The following is a 15,944-nucleotide window of genomic DNA, read 5'->3' as shown; positions in this document are numbered from 1 at the left end:
AGGGGTGAATGTGATAGTACAGATCTATCACCAATGTACATAGTGTATATAGTTACTGTATCTAGACTGTGCTTACAGCGATTGGCTGAGAGCTAAGCCACACCTATTGTTTGGGCCTTAAAGGGTTGTGTCCCTAGCCAGGTCGGATCATTCCGGACTGGTCGGCCACCTGTGAAGAGCTCCGGTCTTTTGCTAATAAAAGCCTTGGTTTGGATCAACAAGTCTTTGGTTCTTTCGACGAGCTCTACACCCAGAGAGTGATGAATTCTCTAATTGATGGACTATCATTGAGTATATTCAAGAGAGATGCATAGATACTTGATATGAAGGGGATGGGGGAAGAATAGGTAGTCGAATGGGTCAAGAACTTCAAATTTCTGGGTGTCAACCATCTCCTAGGATCTGCCTTGGAGCCTCGATGTCTAGGCAATCTCGAAGAAGGCTCGCCAGCGGCTATATTTTGTGAGGAGTTTGAGGAGATTCAGCATGTCACCAAAAAATCTCGAAAATTTCTTCCGCATTCTGGCTTGTTGTATCGTCTTCCCAACACTCAGGACAAGAAAGTAACCCCAGAGTTGTAATCTCAGCCAGCGCCATCACGGGCACCAGTCTTCACTCCACTGAGGATATCTACAAGAGACAGCGTCTTCAGGACCCCCACCACCTAGGCCAGGCCCTCTTCACACTGCCGCCATCAGGAAAAAGGTACAGGAGCCTGAAGACGAGCGCTAGGCGGCACGAGGACAGCTTCTTCCCCTCTGCCATCAGATTCCTGACTCTGATCCACAGACACCGCCTGACTTTGACATTTTCTTGCACTGTTTTTATTCCTTTTGTACGGCGCTGCGATGGGGCCGCAAAACAACACATTTCGTGACACGCTCGTGACAATAAGTTCTGATTCTTCTTTTCTACTAGCCTGCTCCAGGATAGAGGCAGGAGACAACCAGGGGGGGGGGGGGGGGGGGAAAGAGCTGTTCACACAGATAATGAGGGCAAACTCCTCAGCCAGAGGGTATTCAATAGGGTTGTGACGGGCTGTCACCATCTTAAAGAGAGACAGATGGGTAGGTACTTGATAATAAGGGGATGAGGGTAGACTAGGCCATGATTTCACTGCTTGGGCCGAATGGCCTCACCACCGCCAGGAGATGATGTGTGACGTCACTAGATTGACAACCATCTGGGCCAGACGGAACGCCGACGGCGGCCGTTTCTGCCCAATCGGGAGGCGGCGGAAGAGGCGGGGCTCCCTTGGCTGAGCTGGGCGGAAGAGGCGGGGCTCCCTTGGCTGAGCTGGGCGGAAGAGGCGGGGCTCCCTTGGCTGAGCTGGCCGGAAGAGGCGGGGCTCTCTTGGCTGAGCTGGCAGCGAGCTGGGCGGATTCCGCAACCGGGACGAAGAGCGAACGATGACCCGTGAGTAATGCGGCCAATGGCGGCGGGAGCTGGGCGCTGGGGTCCCGGAGAACCCTCCGCGGCGCCGGGGAAACCGACGCGCGGCGCCGGGAGGGAGGCCTGGCTGACAAGCGCCCCGGGCTTTGTGGCGTCGTCGGCCTCGGCGCCTCCCACCGCCACGTCTCCTGCAATCGGCTCAGAATCGTTGGGAGCGTTAAAGGGGCGGGACGTTTAAAGGGGCGAGGTGTCGGAGGGCGCCCGGTCCAAGGTGGCGATCTGCCCGTGGTGGTGCTCCCGGCACGTATGCTGGGCCTGGACTTGGGTTAGAGCCATCTCTTCAGCCTTGGGTGGAATCCAGAATGATAAACACAGGTGGTCAGGCACAGGACAGTCTTCCTCTCAAACCTGCTTCAAGTTCAAGGTTAATATCATCTGACAACCAGCACACAATGTACAGTGATCACACACACACACACACAAATTCCAATGGTCATGCAATACAAACTCTCATTACATGAACTTCTCTTTAGTTGTGTGTACACATACATATATACACACCTACATGTACACACGCATATATACTCATGCACACATACGCATATATACACATGCACGCACATTCGCATATATAGACATGCACGCACGTACGCATATATAGACATGCACGCACGTACGCATATATAGACATGCACGCACGTACGCATATATAGACATGCACGCACGAACGCATATATAGACATGCACGCACGTACGCATATGTAAACATGCACGGACATACGCATATATACACATGCACGCACATTTGCATATATACACATGCACGCACATTCGCATATATGAACATGCACGCACGCACGCATATATGAACATGCACGCACGCACGCACGCATATATACACATGCACGCACGTACGCATATATAGACATCCACGCACGTACGCATATATGAACATGCACGCACACACGCATATATACACATGCACGCACAAACGCCTATGTATACACATGCACACATACGCCTATACTCGTGCACACGTACACCTATATACATGCGCGCACACATATGTGTGCACACATGTATACACACCTACATGCATCACTTATATACATGCATGTACACAGGCGCACACTAAATATATTATACACGCACACTAAATATTTATATATTACACACTCACACACACACGTTTGTTCCCATCTGATTGTACTAGTACAACCCAACGAAACAGCATTCTCCGGACCTTGGTTCAAAACGCACAGTCACACAACCACATATAGAGTCAAACAATACATATGCAGGGCAAGTATTTTATCTAAAAATAAAAAAAATATTGTTTGTACAAATAAGAGTCCTGAGCATATAACAGTCAGCAGTTCAAAACATGCCAAAGATGCATAATCAAAGTTTTGGACTTGAGCCCTTCAGCATGCTAAGGTTTGATACCTTGATGAAGGGCTCAAGTCTGAAATGTTGGTTATGTATCTTTATATAATATACTTTGTTTGACCACCTGGGTTTAGTTTTTAAAAAAAACATACCCAGAAATTATGGAGGAACTCAGCTGTTCTTGCAGCATCTGCAGGAGGTAAAGGTGTGCAGTATTACTGACGTTTCAGGCCTGAGCCTTCAAAGAATAAGCAAAGAACAGGAATATTCAAAATAATGACAAATTTGGCAGCGGGCAAGAGTCTAGACCAAAAAAAGATGTTAATTGGATATGATAAGAGGAGAGGGGAGAATTGATTTTGGCTCTGTGAAAGGAGACAGAGGGAAAATGAAAGACACAGCTGGGGAAAGGTGACCTGCTGAGTTCCTCCAGTGTTGTGCTTTTACTTGAACCATGGTGTCTGCAGATTTTTGTCTTTTACTACTTGGGGTGATTACAGGATACTGGTCATCATCTCACAGCCTGTGGGAAGAAGCTCTTCCCCAGCCTGACAATCCTGATTTTGTCACTCCTTAATGGCGGTTGCTCCAGTACCTCCTTGGAAGTTGACAAGTAACATTGTTTCAAAGGAAAACATGAATTTGAAATACAGGATTAAAATCTTGCAACTCATTGTATTGAGTGACTAAAAGTTGACAAAGTGTTTATTTTACACAAGCCTTGACCATTCTTCTGCCTTCTATTTGTCACTGCAGATAAAATGGCTTTATACATGAGGAGAACCTTCTTGGGGAATTTCCTCTGCAAATTGCATAGGATTTTGGGGAAAAGGAGGAATGGGGATTGTGTTACAGAAAGTCATGAGATGGGAATTTTCTTGGAATGCAGTCCCTCCATTATAAGGGATTAAGACCTTGGGTCTAATACACATTAATTTATCTTGGACACTACTTAAAATTTTAACTTGTTAATTTTGTTTATGACACTGAATTTTTTACCTTTTGTTTAGATTCTGCCAAGTGCTTAAATGATCATCAACTGTTTGCAACCAGCATTTCACCTTGCAACCTGATGATTCAGTTTTGTTCCATAATTTGTACTGGTTTCCTCCCACTGTTTCAAAACATGCCAGGGTTGTAAAGTCATTTGGGTGTAATAGGGTGGCATGGGCTCGTGGGCCAAAAAGGCCTATTAGCATGCTGTATTTCTAAATTTAAAGTCAAAATGAACAGTTTCCCCATAACTAATGGAACATCTACTGTATCGAGCTGTTCATGAATAACACATAATATTGTAATGTATTTGTTGGGCAAACAAAGCATTCACTTCTTCTTGTCTGCTAAGGCCATAAGCAATCAAATTATAAAAGTTAAATGAGGGGTTACAATAAATAATGTAAAATGGATAACCGAGGAACTGGAAGATTCTGAAAGTGCGGAATTTGCACATGATTGGTTTGTTAAGGAGGATGACTGGATTGTGGGCATGTTCATGTTTATGGGATGGTTGGATTTCCTTAAGTCTTGTTCCCTGTAACCTGGATTGTTTCCATTATCTAATGATTGGCTTGTTAGCACATTTTGAAAACATCAAGTGATTACAAAATTTATGATGTTTAATTCTGCTTTTAATCTTTAGTTTGTTGAAGTGTTGGCATTTGACTGAATTTTTTGGAATTGTCATCTCAACTCTGCATGTAATAATTCTCACTTACAAATGTTAAATTGACATTCTATTTTCAGTCAATGCAAGGACTGAAATAATTTTAAAAGGGGAGGAGGCTAATTTGATCTAAATGAATTGATGTTAGTCTAACCATGTTGAGGCTTACGTCATAACTAACTTGATGGGCTGTTTCTACTTTATGTTGGAATAATTGGATTTTAATTTGATGATGTTTTCATCTGACAGTGTTAAATGTATTGACCTTTGGAAGATAAATGAAATAATTTTCTGAAATCTGACACAGTACATTAGAAGACAAAATAGTCCTCTGAGTTGGTATCCCAATCACTGCACATGGATCCAGCTTGGTTGTTAGGAAGATTAGTTCTTTTTATAACTTTTAATGAAAGTTTTTGTGCCAGCATCTTGTATGTGGATTTTTGTTTTGTGGGGTTCCAATTGAAATATTTGACAGTGTAAGTATTTTTCTCTGCTACTAATTAGAAATCTGTGACATTATCCCTAAATTTCTTTGATGGCTTAACTTGTTTTTCCACAATGTTTTTTTTCACGACTGTAACAGCCATTTTGGCCCATGTGAGAGTGCCACCCAATTGACCTACAACCTCTGTGTAGTGGGGTCGCTACTGCCACATCCAGGTTATAGCTCACAGTTATAGCTCCTGGACTGTAGCTCAAGGCTCGCGGAAGAAAGAAGACACGCACCCTGATAGAGTGTATTCGACGCCGACTTTATTCACGGGCAGCTCTGCCTTTTATAGTGAGCTCGGCCAGGGGCACCGGGGCATGGCTAGAGCGAGCCAGCCACCAGTTGGTCGGTTCCAGCAGCCAGGCCCCGATTGGTCCCCCTTGGATCCGCCGGCCGTGATTGGCCAGTTCCAATGGTGGCCTATGGAAATGGCCACCTCAGCCAGTGCGAGGTCTTGCTGGTCACTACGTTCAATAGCTATTTCCGGTGTTGGCCTGAGCTGTGGGCCGCTACATGACCCCCCCCCCTCCCCGAACAACCATTTTTTTATATGATCTTGAACTCTGAACATTGCCCAATGTTTAAATCCAAAATATCTATTTATATTTTGCCATAAACCTCAGGCTACAAACCTCTACTGTATGTATTCAATCCTAAAAAGCTTATTAGCTATGATCCTTTGTGTTCTTCAATTAACCTAAAGTTTAAACTCGTCAGTTTCCTTGAATCTTCCAGCCATTTATCTTCCTGATGGACAGGGAGTGTTAAGGACCACTTTCATTGATTTTATTTATAACTATCCCAAATTTAATTGAGTTAGGTGAGCATTCTTTCCCTTGAATTGAATCTAATTGACCTTGATTAACAGCTTTTCAAAAATGTTGGTGTAGGTGCAGCCTAAGTTGTCATCAGTGGCCTGTGGGACTAAATCAAGAGGACAGACGATTTTTGGCATGGACAAGCTGGACCTGTGGGCATATTTTTATGCTATGGGACTTGATAACTTTAATTTACCAATTAATAATGCTAGGAGGAATACTCAATTATTTGTCTTTGAAACTATCACTACATGGGTAGTGTTGCCATCTTGTCTGAGCCATTATTTCCTCCTGTTTAAGACTCTGAGAACCTGGTGATTTATCCTGTTTTAACAATGTTAGGCAATATGGTCTCCGACTTTCCTTCCCTCTACTCATCTGCTGCACTTACAATTGTTCGTTCTCTAAAACCAAATCTTGTAGTTCTGGGGCTTCAATTCATTTTTTTTAAGTTATTTTCTCTTTTAAAATAATCAGATATAGTGAGAACTTTGGCTGCTAAATTAATATTGAGTTCAATACCTTGAGGCATAAACTTAGTATGAAGTATGGAGCTTCATATAAATGCCAAGCTGAAAGCGACATTTGCGTTCTGTATACAAAATGTACTGATGGTGGACCTTAACGTTGTTTGAGCCTGCGCTGTGATTCTGTTAGATCATCTTGTACCTCAACGCTCCTTCCCTGTCAGAGCCCTATGTCCCTTGCTTCCAATAATCCATAAATATTGAACAAATCTACTCTGGGCTGTCAGTGGGGACCAGCATAAGCAAGGTGATTTTTTACTGTCACTTAATAAAACATTTAAAAAGTATCATACATGTGATATTTTTGCCTGCTGTAAGTATTGCCCGGCGTCCCTTACTGTAAGAGAAAACAAGAAAAAGAATTCCTTCAGTCACTGAGTGTCTGTGGTTTTCCCTCCCACATTCCCACACTCTCACAGCCTCTGCAGCCGTCCAGACCCACGTTTGATCCATCAGCAACCTGAGCTCTGGATCCAAATCTCCGTAATGACCAGAAAGGATTCAGTGCCTGAGACCCTTCGGGAGCCTTTCTTATCCTCAGAGTCTTAGCTCCAATACCTGATTTCCATGAACCAGCCTCCACCAGCCTGCAGCCTATGTGGGTCTCCCAACTGGAAGTTGACCACACCCTGTGTGGGTCCCTCAACTACTGGGCCCCTCGCTGGTCTGTGGTCACAGACCTCTAGGGGCCTTCAGCTGTTGAGCTCCTTGTTGGTCTCTCAATTGGTGTTAGAGCCAGAATTCAAAGCACTTTGTAACTTGGGTGCAATTTTTTCCAAAAATGCATTTTAAGTTTTTTTTTCTTTTAAAAGACAGATTTTCTTTCTCTGTGTGTTATTTTGTAATGTGAAGACTCCCTGAGCTATTGGAGAAATCTATCCATTTGATTTTGGGGTGGCTGTGTAAGGAAGGAAAAGGAATGAATAGAGATTGATGAGATGAAAGGGCTTACAGGATGACCATAACAAATTTGAACTCTATGTAGTTAATACCAGAATTTTGAAAATAATTTTTGCTTCAATTATATAGAGAATCCCAGAACAAGTTAATTTTTCAGATGAATCTATCTACATAATTACAGGACTGAATCGGCCTAACTTGACCATTTGCTGAACACAAGCTGCGGTCAATAATCGTGAAATTCTCACTAAGACCTTTGCCAGGAATATGATTCCTTATCATGGGGTACACAGTGTCAGGAACAAAGTATGTAAGCTTTATTTTGTGCAATATCATAGAAAAATATTTACTGAAGGAGAATGGCAGGATTGAACCTTGAGTTGGGTTCTTTTGAGTTGGGTTGGGTTCTTTTGAGTTGGGTTGGGTTCTTTTGAGTTGGGTTGGGTTCTTTTGAGTTGGGTTGGGTTCTTTTGAGTTGGGTTGGGTTCTTTTGAGTTGGGTTGGGTTCTTTTGAGTTGGGTTGGGTTCTTTTGAGTTGGGTTGGGTTCTTTTGAGTTGGGTTGGGTTCTTTTGAGTTGGGTTGGGTTCTTTTGAGTTGGGTTGGGTTCTTTTGAGTTGGGTTGGGTTCTTTTGAGTTGGGTTGGGTTCTTTTGAGTTGGGTTGGGTTCTTTTGAGTTGGGTTGGGTTGGGTTCTTTTGAGTTGGGTTGGGTTGGGTTCTTTTGAGTTGGGTTGGGTTGGGTTCTTTTGAGTTGGGTTGGGTTGGGTTCTTTTGAGTTGGGTTGGGTTGGGTTCTTTTGAGTTGGGTTGGGTTGGCTTCTTTTGAGTTGGGTTGGGTTGGCTTCTTTTGAGTTGGGTTGGGTTGGCTTCTTTTGAGTTGGGTTGGGTTGGCTTCTTTTGAGTTGGGTTGGGTTCTTTTGAGCTGAAGATAAAACCAAAATGAGCAAAACCAAATAATGAAGATTAAGGAGGTTGGTAAATCCTACTGCAGTGTTTCAAATTGCGTGAGTGCAAGTTCTGGTATATTTGGATGTTGGCTTGGAAAAGAGGAAAAAGCTCAGCTTTAAAAAAAAAAGATGTAAAGCTGAAGGTGAGACTAAGGCAGTCACCATCGGCCTTTGTTTTCATAGGTGGCAATCAACGAGAACTTGCTCGTCAGAAAAACGCAAAAAAATCCAATGAGCAAAGTAAGCGGAAAAGAAAGGATGATGGTTTATCGGCTGCGGCCAGAAAGCAGAGGTAAAACAAACAATATGAACTGAATTTATGAATGTAAGACAGTCAAACAGCTGATAGTCCAGAGCTGTGAAGAGGAAAGAATAGGCCCTTTCAAGCTGTCGTGTAAAATGGGGGAAACCGGGCAATTTGTCCGGTTAGCGCCCCAGATACATGACATTTAGAAAGGGTCCAACCCTGTCAGAACCCACCAGTCCCTGATCTACCTCCAACATAGTCAGGGAATCCAGTTAAACTTACTTAGCTCTTGTCCACAGGCAATTTGAACAGGAAAATGGCCGACTTGCTTATTCTGGTGATATCAGCACTTGCATGCGCGCGTCGCCGGGTAGCCAGCGTCTGAACGTCGGGCAGTACCGGTGAATGCGTGACACGTCATTATCCTCCTTAACTCGGCGGTCGGCAATTTAATGGGTCGATTCCCCCCTGCAATTTAAAAGGTGCTTCCAGTGCCTTTGCCCCAGTAATTGCACCCAGGTCCCAGGAGTGTGGCCCAGGTGCTGCAATTTAAAAGGATCTAATGTTATTCCAGCTCCTTTAATTGGGTGGGAGCTATCCACAATACAACAGAGCAATTGAACAAAATTGATGTCTGCTGGTTTCAGTGTGAATGTCCAGTATTATACTAAATTTTACGCCATGAACTGATAGGAATTCAAATACAAGCTGAATGTATTTATTGAACGTGCACAGTATTTGATTTTGCTAAATTAGATTGAATTGAACGGTCAAAGTTTTGAACCTCAAGAGCAAAGTTCAAAGAGGTGCCCTCTCTCTGTATTTTGTTTAGACACCATTTATAATTCCTTATCATTATCTTTATGTGTAGAAGTGTGTGCTGTAAAAGGTCCTCTCAGCATCTTTTTCAATGCCACGTGCTAACAGTTTGGTCATTTTACAGGGATGCTGAAATAATGCAGCAAAAACAAAAAGGAAATGCAAATGCAGAGAAGGCTGGTGGAGCGGGGACTTCACACTAACCAACACCTCTGATGCTCCTGCGCAGCCTTCGTGGACGGATGCATCTGACAAGCTATTCAGCTTTGCCTTCATATACTGAGCATAGTTAACACATTGGGTTCCGATACTTCAGAAAATTGCATTGTTGTATCTTTCCTATTGGATTATGCGATGTTTAATGCTGAAGGAAGGTGTCTCACGTATAGAATTGTGACTGATGCATGCCTTAGAGGAGCATTTTCTTCATTGTATAATTCACTAAGGTTTCTTTCCAGTATGAACCGCAAAGGTGCTTGCATTTGGATTTATGTGACCAACCTTGTATTTTTGTATCAGTGCTAACGCCTTTAAATTCTGTTTTAATAAAGGCTGCATTTAAGTTGACAAAGCTGGGTTTAGCTGCTTGTTTTTAAGTTGCCTTTAAAGCTTTGCCATTCTTGAAGCATCTTTATTCTGCCCCAGTGACCCAAAGATAGAAAGAGACCAGTTCTCAACGTGATTCATCATATTTTCTAGTGTGATGGATAATATGAGAAATTCATCTTTTTTTCTTCTTTTGAGGGATTTGCCACCAGCCATATAGTAAGATGTGAATTGCATGCTTGTCTGTAAAAGAGTGCAAGGAGAAAGAATTGCTAGACTAAGCTTGGAAATCAGATTTGCAACAGAAAAGAGTTGTCTTTAAGTGTCGTAGTGGAATTGAGGCAGTAAAGGTTGTGTTGAGTAGAAGTATTGATGATGGGTCATTTGCTTTTCTAAATCATCTTTTGCTCTGGATATTTAATGTGGGCTATTGCCACAGTGTGGAATTCATAGCCTCAGTAGAATTATGATTCTGCATTTATTTGGAGTGATCTGATTAGTTCATCGGTGATGATGTGTGGCCTGCTGAATGTAAGATATTTAAGGCCAGATAAGACCTTTTCTGTAAAGGAGGCAACTTGAGAGAGTGTGATTAAATTGGGTTAGACACTCTTTCACTGATTTGTTAGGACAGATATTTTGGGGAAACAGATCAAAATTGGATCCTTGTGCTTAAGAAAACAAGTAACACAAAGTAAAATTGTTTCGTGAACGGATGGATTTTGATGGGTTAAATAGTTTTTTAATCAAAGAACTATCTTGGGATCTATCTCCATTTTCATATTTGCATGCTGTTATATACATGCTGTACTTTAGAAACAAAGACTTGGCAGTTTTTGGCATTAAATTTCTTACACAGGCAACTAGTTTCAGCTTTTAGCTGCAGCTCAATTTGTAGATTTAACCTGCCTCTTCCCACTATTATCTGTTTGACTTATTCAGTTGATTTAAATCAGTAACTGATAAAATGCCCTGTAAATACTAGGATTTCTGTTGTAAAAATTAATCGTAAAGGAGAGGTGACCAGTGGTTTTATTTTCTTGTATATTTGTCCCGTTAGGCCCATGTAAAAATAAAATGTAAAGCTTCATAGGGCAGGAAGTTAGTTTCTTCAGTCTCATTGGACTAATTAATAACTCCTAAAGCAAATATGTTCATATGTGGTTATTGACTTAAAGTTGAGCATTGCTAATGGTCATAATTGAGAGTTACCAAGTGTCTTTCTTGAACAAGTTAAAAATGCTGCTGAGAAAGCTTCTGGTAAACTGTCAAAACCCTTGATTTTTTATTTGTGGGAGGGGAGGTTTGGAAAGGATCAGCGAGAATATTTAGGTTTTGAGTTAGTGCTTTCCTTCCTGCACTGTTCTTTTGTCACCTGACTTAACTTTGCTCATTTATACATGTATATTAAAAACTTTTTGAATACTGTATTCATTTTCTGACTCTAATTGAAAGTACTGCTACGACTTTGGCCAGAGAAGGTCATACTGGAGGTGTTTTGGAATTTGCTGGTAGCTTTGTTAATTTACGCTGTGCACAGCGCCCTAATCACAGTTTTAAAATGCAGATACTGGTGCATGTTCAGTGACTTGAATGAATTGCTGGACAGGTGATATTCAAGCAATTACTAGAATTTGGGGAAAAAATGGCTTGGAGGGACTTAATTCTATGCCAGAAGAGCTGGTGTGTAGTGTCTACAACTGGCTGGTTAAAAATAAAACTGAAGCTCTGGTTTCTTCCCAAAACAAGAAGCCATGTTTGTTCTCTAGTTAAAATGGACGGTTTCACTTGTTAGCAAAAGCTCAGTCAGATTCCAGAGACTGTTCCCATTACCAGAGGAATGAAAGAGTTGAAAACAGTTGGGTGATTTGCTTGTTACAGGTGACTGTAATATCCCAGCAAAGAACAAATATTCAAAATAGAGATGAAACACACTCAATACTTTAAAGTTCGTTGTTCCTGACTACTTGAACGCTGGCAGATAGTGGAAAAGTTTAATAGAAGGGTAATTGCTTACAGAAAAGCAACCAATGGAAACAAGTTTAAAATTGGAGCCTGAAGTTGACCTTTAAATAGCTCGTTGGTTAATGTGTCACATTTCTACATTCCACCATGGGATTTTTCTCTGTATAAAGTTCTAAAGAAATACAAGTTATTTTATAATCTCAATTTTGTAAATCCTAAGATTTGAATTACTGCCTTGTGTCTTTGAATAGCTAAGTCACCCTAAAATATGTTTGCCTTTAAATTAGCAAAAGTTCCACATTCCTTTTAAAATTAAATATCACATATCTCAGCTAAAATTGACCAGCTGTGTGCAGAACTTTCATGGATATTTATATATCATTCTTAGTTTTAAACAAAGCTGGTCTAGCATGAATCCAGTTTCCTTTGTGATACAAGTCAAAACTTCAACTTGAAATAAGTTCTTTATATTTAAAGGATCTCTATGATTCATATTGCTCAGTGTGTCGTCCTTTTTATACTATATGGTATGCCATTTATATCCTGGTGGGTTTTTTTTAAAGTAGAAACTTGTAGCGATCCTTCATCATCTTCTGACTTCCAGTTATCTCAAGGCATGTGACAACCTCCATTCAAATCCTCTGCATTGCATTGAAATGTCAGCCTTGATTTTGGGTGCACAAATCTCAAGTCAGAGTTGAGCCCATCCTTTTCTCTAGTAGTACAAACTGAGCTAAGATTACTAGACATTTGTTAATAAAGGGTCTAAAATTAAATTGGCACCAATCAAAGAATTTGAAGTATGAAATGTTTCATCTTGTTGCCCTTAATGTTCATCCTAACTCTTGGCTGCACTTTGAATAAATAAATGCAATATACTTGGTGAACTGAAAAAATGCAAAAGGCCTGACCATACACCTGAACAAATTAAATTCTGCTAGAATTGAACCCCAGCTCTTGGCAGAGATATCACTTGCCCTTAGAACTAACATAATTTTGCCAATGGATAACTTATAGTTCATACTTTTATTAAAGGGATATTTTGATGTAGAATATATTCCCATTCCTGCCCAAAATGAATTATTTAAGCACAGCTCTGCGTATGCGGTTTTTTTTGCGATTAATGCTCTTTTTACAATATTTTTGAAAAATCACTCATTTTTGAGGCAATTTTTCTTCTCTCGCAATTTGTTCAAATCTTGATTCAAGCTCAACATCTCTATGCTAAAATTCCTCTCAAAACTCAAATATTGTGGATGTGGTTTCCAACAGCTCACACATGTTACAGCACAGCATGTTATGCTCTATATCTGTGAGAATATTCATTTAATCAATTTGAATTTGTCACCATTCCCTTCACTTGAGAGTTCCTCTTTTGTCAAATCTATACTCCACGGATTCTGCACTAACAACATTTTTAGCTGGAGTTACAGATTTGCTTCCCCACAACAGCACGAGATGTCTGACTTCCGAGAACCCCCTTTTAACTGGTTGCTGAATTACGATGAAAACGTCTTTGTTTATATCAATGTAACGTGGCAAATGTGGAAGCAACTTGCCAAATCTGGAGAAGATGAGGTGACCAAGGAACTCGTGGTCATTTGAAGAGTGCCGGTGGAAATGCAAGGTAAGAAAGAGGCTTCAGGCAATTTAGCTGCTGGGTTAAAAGAGAAAGAAGCAAAGCTTTTTAAGGAATGTGCTGGGAGCATCATTGCTTGCTGAAACTTTCAGTGAGCTCCTGCTATCTTCAATCCTGAGCATACTATTGTAGAGCAAGGTAAAGAAGTAGATGTACAGGTTCAAAAGTATATATACTTACAATCATAGGGCTGTGCACCACAGAAATACCTCTATACTGTGAAAGATTTATATGACATTTGCACTAAACCCCAGATCTGTATCCTATTTCTTGTTTTGAATGTAAATCCACTACCACTTTTGGCAGATCCTGGATATCAATCTTTTGTAAACCTTCCCCGTTTATTAATTTTTTTCTTAAAGCAATGCTCTCTCATTTCCTAGACGTGGAAATTTTTCTGACTGCCCCATCAATGCTCTTGTATTTTTTTTTACCTCTAGTTTACTCTTCAACTGGTTCTGCCCCAGGGTAAACAAACCCAGTCTCCCCGTAACTTGAATCCAGGCAACATCCTGCTGCAAACATACTTTACATGATACTTCCACCACCTGCCCAATTTCATTTCCTAAGATAACACCAAGTACTAACCTATCTCTGATAGAACACTGCATAATTGTATTAAAAAAAACTCGGATGAGACCTACTTACATCCCATCTCAGCCACTTTAACAATAGCAATCCCAGTTAATTTGTGGAAGTTATAATATAACCCTCGTGTTAGGGCGGCACGGCATAGTGATTAGTGCAGTGCCTTTACAGCGCCAGCAATTGGGACCTGGGTTCGAATCCCGTACTGTCTGGAAGAGGTTTGTGCATTTTTTTTCACAGCATGAATTAGACAAGAAATTTGGAGGAAGGTTTCAAGAACATTAAATTAAAATTTAATTTTTAAAAATTTTAGTCATGCAGCACTGTGTAACAGACCATTTCGGCACAGGAGTTCGTGCTGCCCAATTTACACCCATTTAATCAACATCCCTGGTACGTTTTGAACGGTGGAGGAACTTTTCTTTGGCTTAGCTTCGCGGACGAAGATTTATGGAGGGGTATGTCCACATCTGCTGCAGGCTAGTCACCAACGAGCATTTTCTGTTTTCGACACGACATTGAGTTTTTGATTTTTGTCCTTATCGTTAGCCAGCTTACCTTTTGTGTAAGTCGCATTATCAGTGCCCTTGACCTACTGGTAAAGAGGATTTGCCTGGGTTCTCTGGATTTTAACTTGGTAGGCTTGACTGAGCAAATCTCTACTCTATTGGATGTAGTGGCTCTTTGGTACCAGTAGATGGAACTAAATCAGTAATATTTCTTGCATAATCTGGGATGTGGATGTCTGATAATCTATTGCTTATTATTGTCCTTGAACACATGGTGGAAAAAAAAACCTTCAACTGTTTCATTTATTGTGCAATGTTGATGGATAGACTGTAACAAGATTTAGGCCCAAAGGTAATGTAGTTTCCAAATCTGTAAGGTTGGGAGAAAGCTTGTCTCCATGATCTGGTGATGTAATTTCCAAATTTGTATGTGAATATCACTGGATTTGGAGTTGCCGTCGGAGTAGCCTGGACAATTGATGGTGCATCATGTCGATGGTCCACACTACTGCTATTGCGCAACAGACAGAATGAATGCTGCAGATTATTCCTGAGATGCCAATTGAGGGCTACTTAGTTGTGGATGACGATGAACTTCCCGAGAGGTTTTTTTTTATTTGCAACATGATAGATTCTGGCCATTTTAAACCTGTGCCACCCAAATTAACCTCTAACCCTGTATGGTTTGGAGGCTGGGAGGAAACCAGAACTCCTGGGGAAAATGGACAAACTCCTAACAGACAGTGCCAGATTCGAACCTGGGTCGCTGGCCCTGTAACAGTGTTGAGCTAACCATTAAGCTCTCCTTATCCAGACAAGCGGGAGGGTAGTCCATCACATTCCTGATTTGTCCTTTGTCCATGGTGGTAAGGCCTTGGGGGGCACCAGACAAGCGGGAGGGTAGTCCATCACATTCCTGATTTGTCCTTTGTCCATGGTGGTAAGGCCTTGGGGGGCACCAGACAAGCGGGAGGGTAGTCCATCACATTCCTGATTTGTCCTTTGTCCATGGTGATAAGGCCTTGGGGGGCACCAGACAAGCGGGAGGGTAGTCCATCACATTCCAGATTTGTCCTTTGACAATGTGGTAAGGCCTTGGGGTAACAGAGGCAAGTAATTTCCTATGGGTTACCCAATCTCTGACTTGTAAGGTATTGGTGGCCAATCTGGATTATGGTAAATAGTGACCCTTTCCCACCTCCCAGTCTCTTGATGGGAGGGAAACTCATCAGTGATTACATTTGACAATGAAGATTTTGTTTCCTGAACACTTCTGGGTGTATTTTATGGATTTTGGGCTGTTGATCACCAAAATCACCTTAAAGTTTTCCTATCGTGTACTAATTTCTAGATGCAAGCTATTTTTGATTTCCTCTCTTATTTTAAATCTACTAATATATTTCTGTTTTGATCAGTCCAAGATGCCTGGGCAAGCACTCAGTGCAAGTGCTATGTCTTAGCCCTGGGTGTGCTTCGTCAAGATAGATATAGACAGGCTATTAAA

The 15,944-nt window shown here is 41.4% G+C and overlaps 1 protein-coding gene across 1 annotated transcript; it reads left to right on the top strand.

Annotated features, from left to right (window-relative positions):
* The first annotated feature begins 1,309 nt into the window (after positions 1-1,309).
* serf2a (small EDRK-rich factor 2a) lies at positions 1,310-11,169 on the top strand. Its single transcript, XM_069911657.1, has 3 exons — positions 1,310-1,416; positions 8,311-8,419; positions 9,318-11,169. Exons 1-3 carry the CDS (start codon positions 1,410-1,412, stop codon positions 9,394-9,396), a joined length of 195 nt encoding a protein of 64 aa, XP_069767758.1. The 5' UTR covers positions 1,310-1,409; the 3' UTR covers positions 9,397-11,169.
* The last annotated feature ends 4,775 nt before the right edge of the window (positions 11,170-15,944 follow it).

This window comes from Narcine bancroftii, chromosome 14, assembly GCF_036971445.1.
Source record: "Narcine bancroftii isolate sNarBan1 chromosome 14, sNarBan1.hap1, whole genome shotgun sequence".
NCBI lineage: Eukaryota > Metazoa > Chordata > Chondrichthyes > Torpediniformes > Narcinidae > Narcine > Narcine bancroftii.
Note: the sequence above shows the minus strand (reverse complement) of the source record. Positions and strands in the feature narration are given on the sequence as shown.

Coding starts and splice junctions, on each gene's coding strand:
- serf2a (XM_069911657.1), top strand. Junction 8,420..9,317: donor GCTGCGGCCAGAAAGCAGAG/GTAAAACAAACA, acceptor GTCATTTTACAG/GGATGCTGAAATAATGCAGC.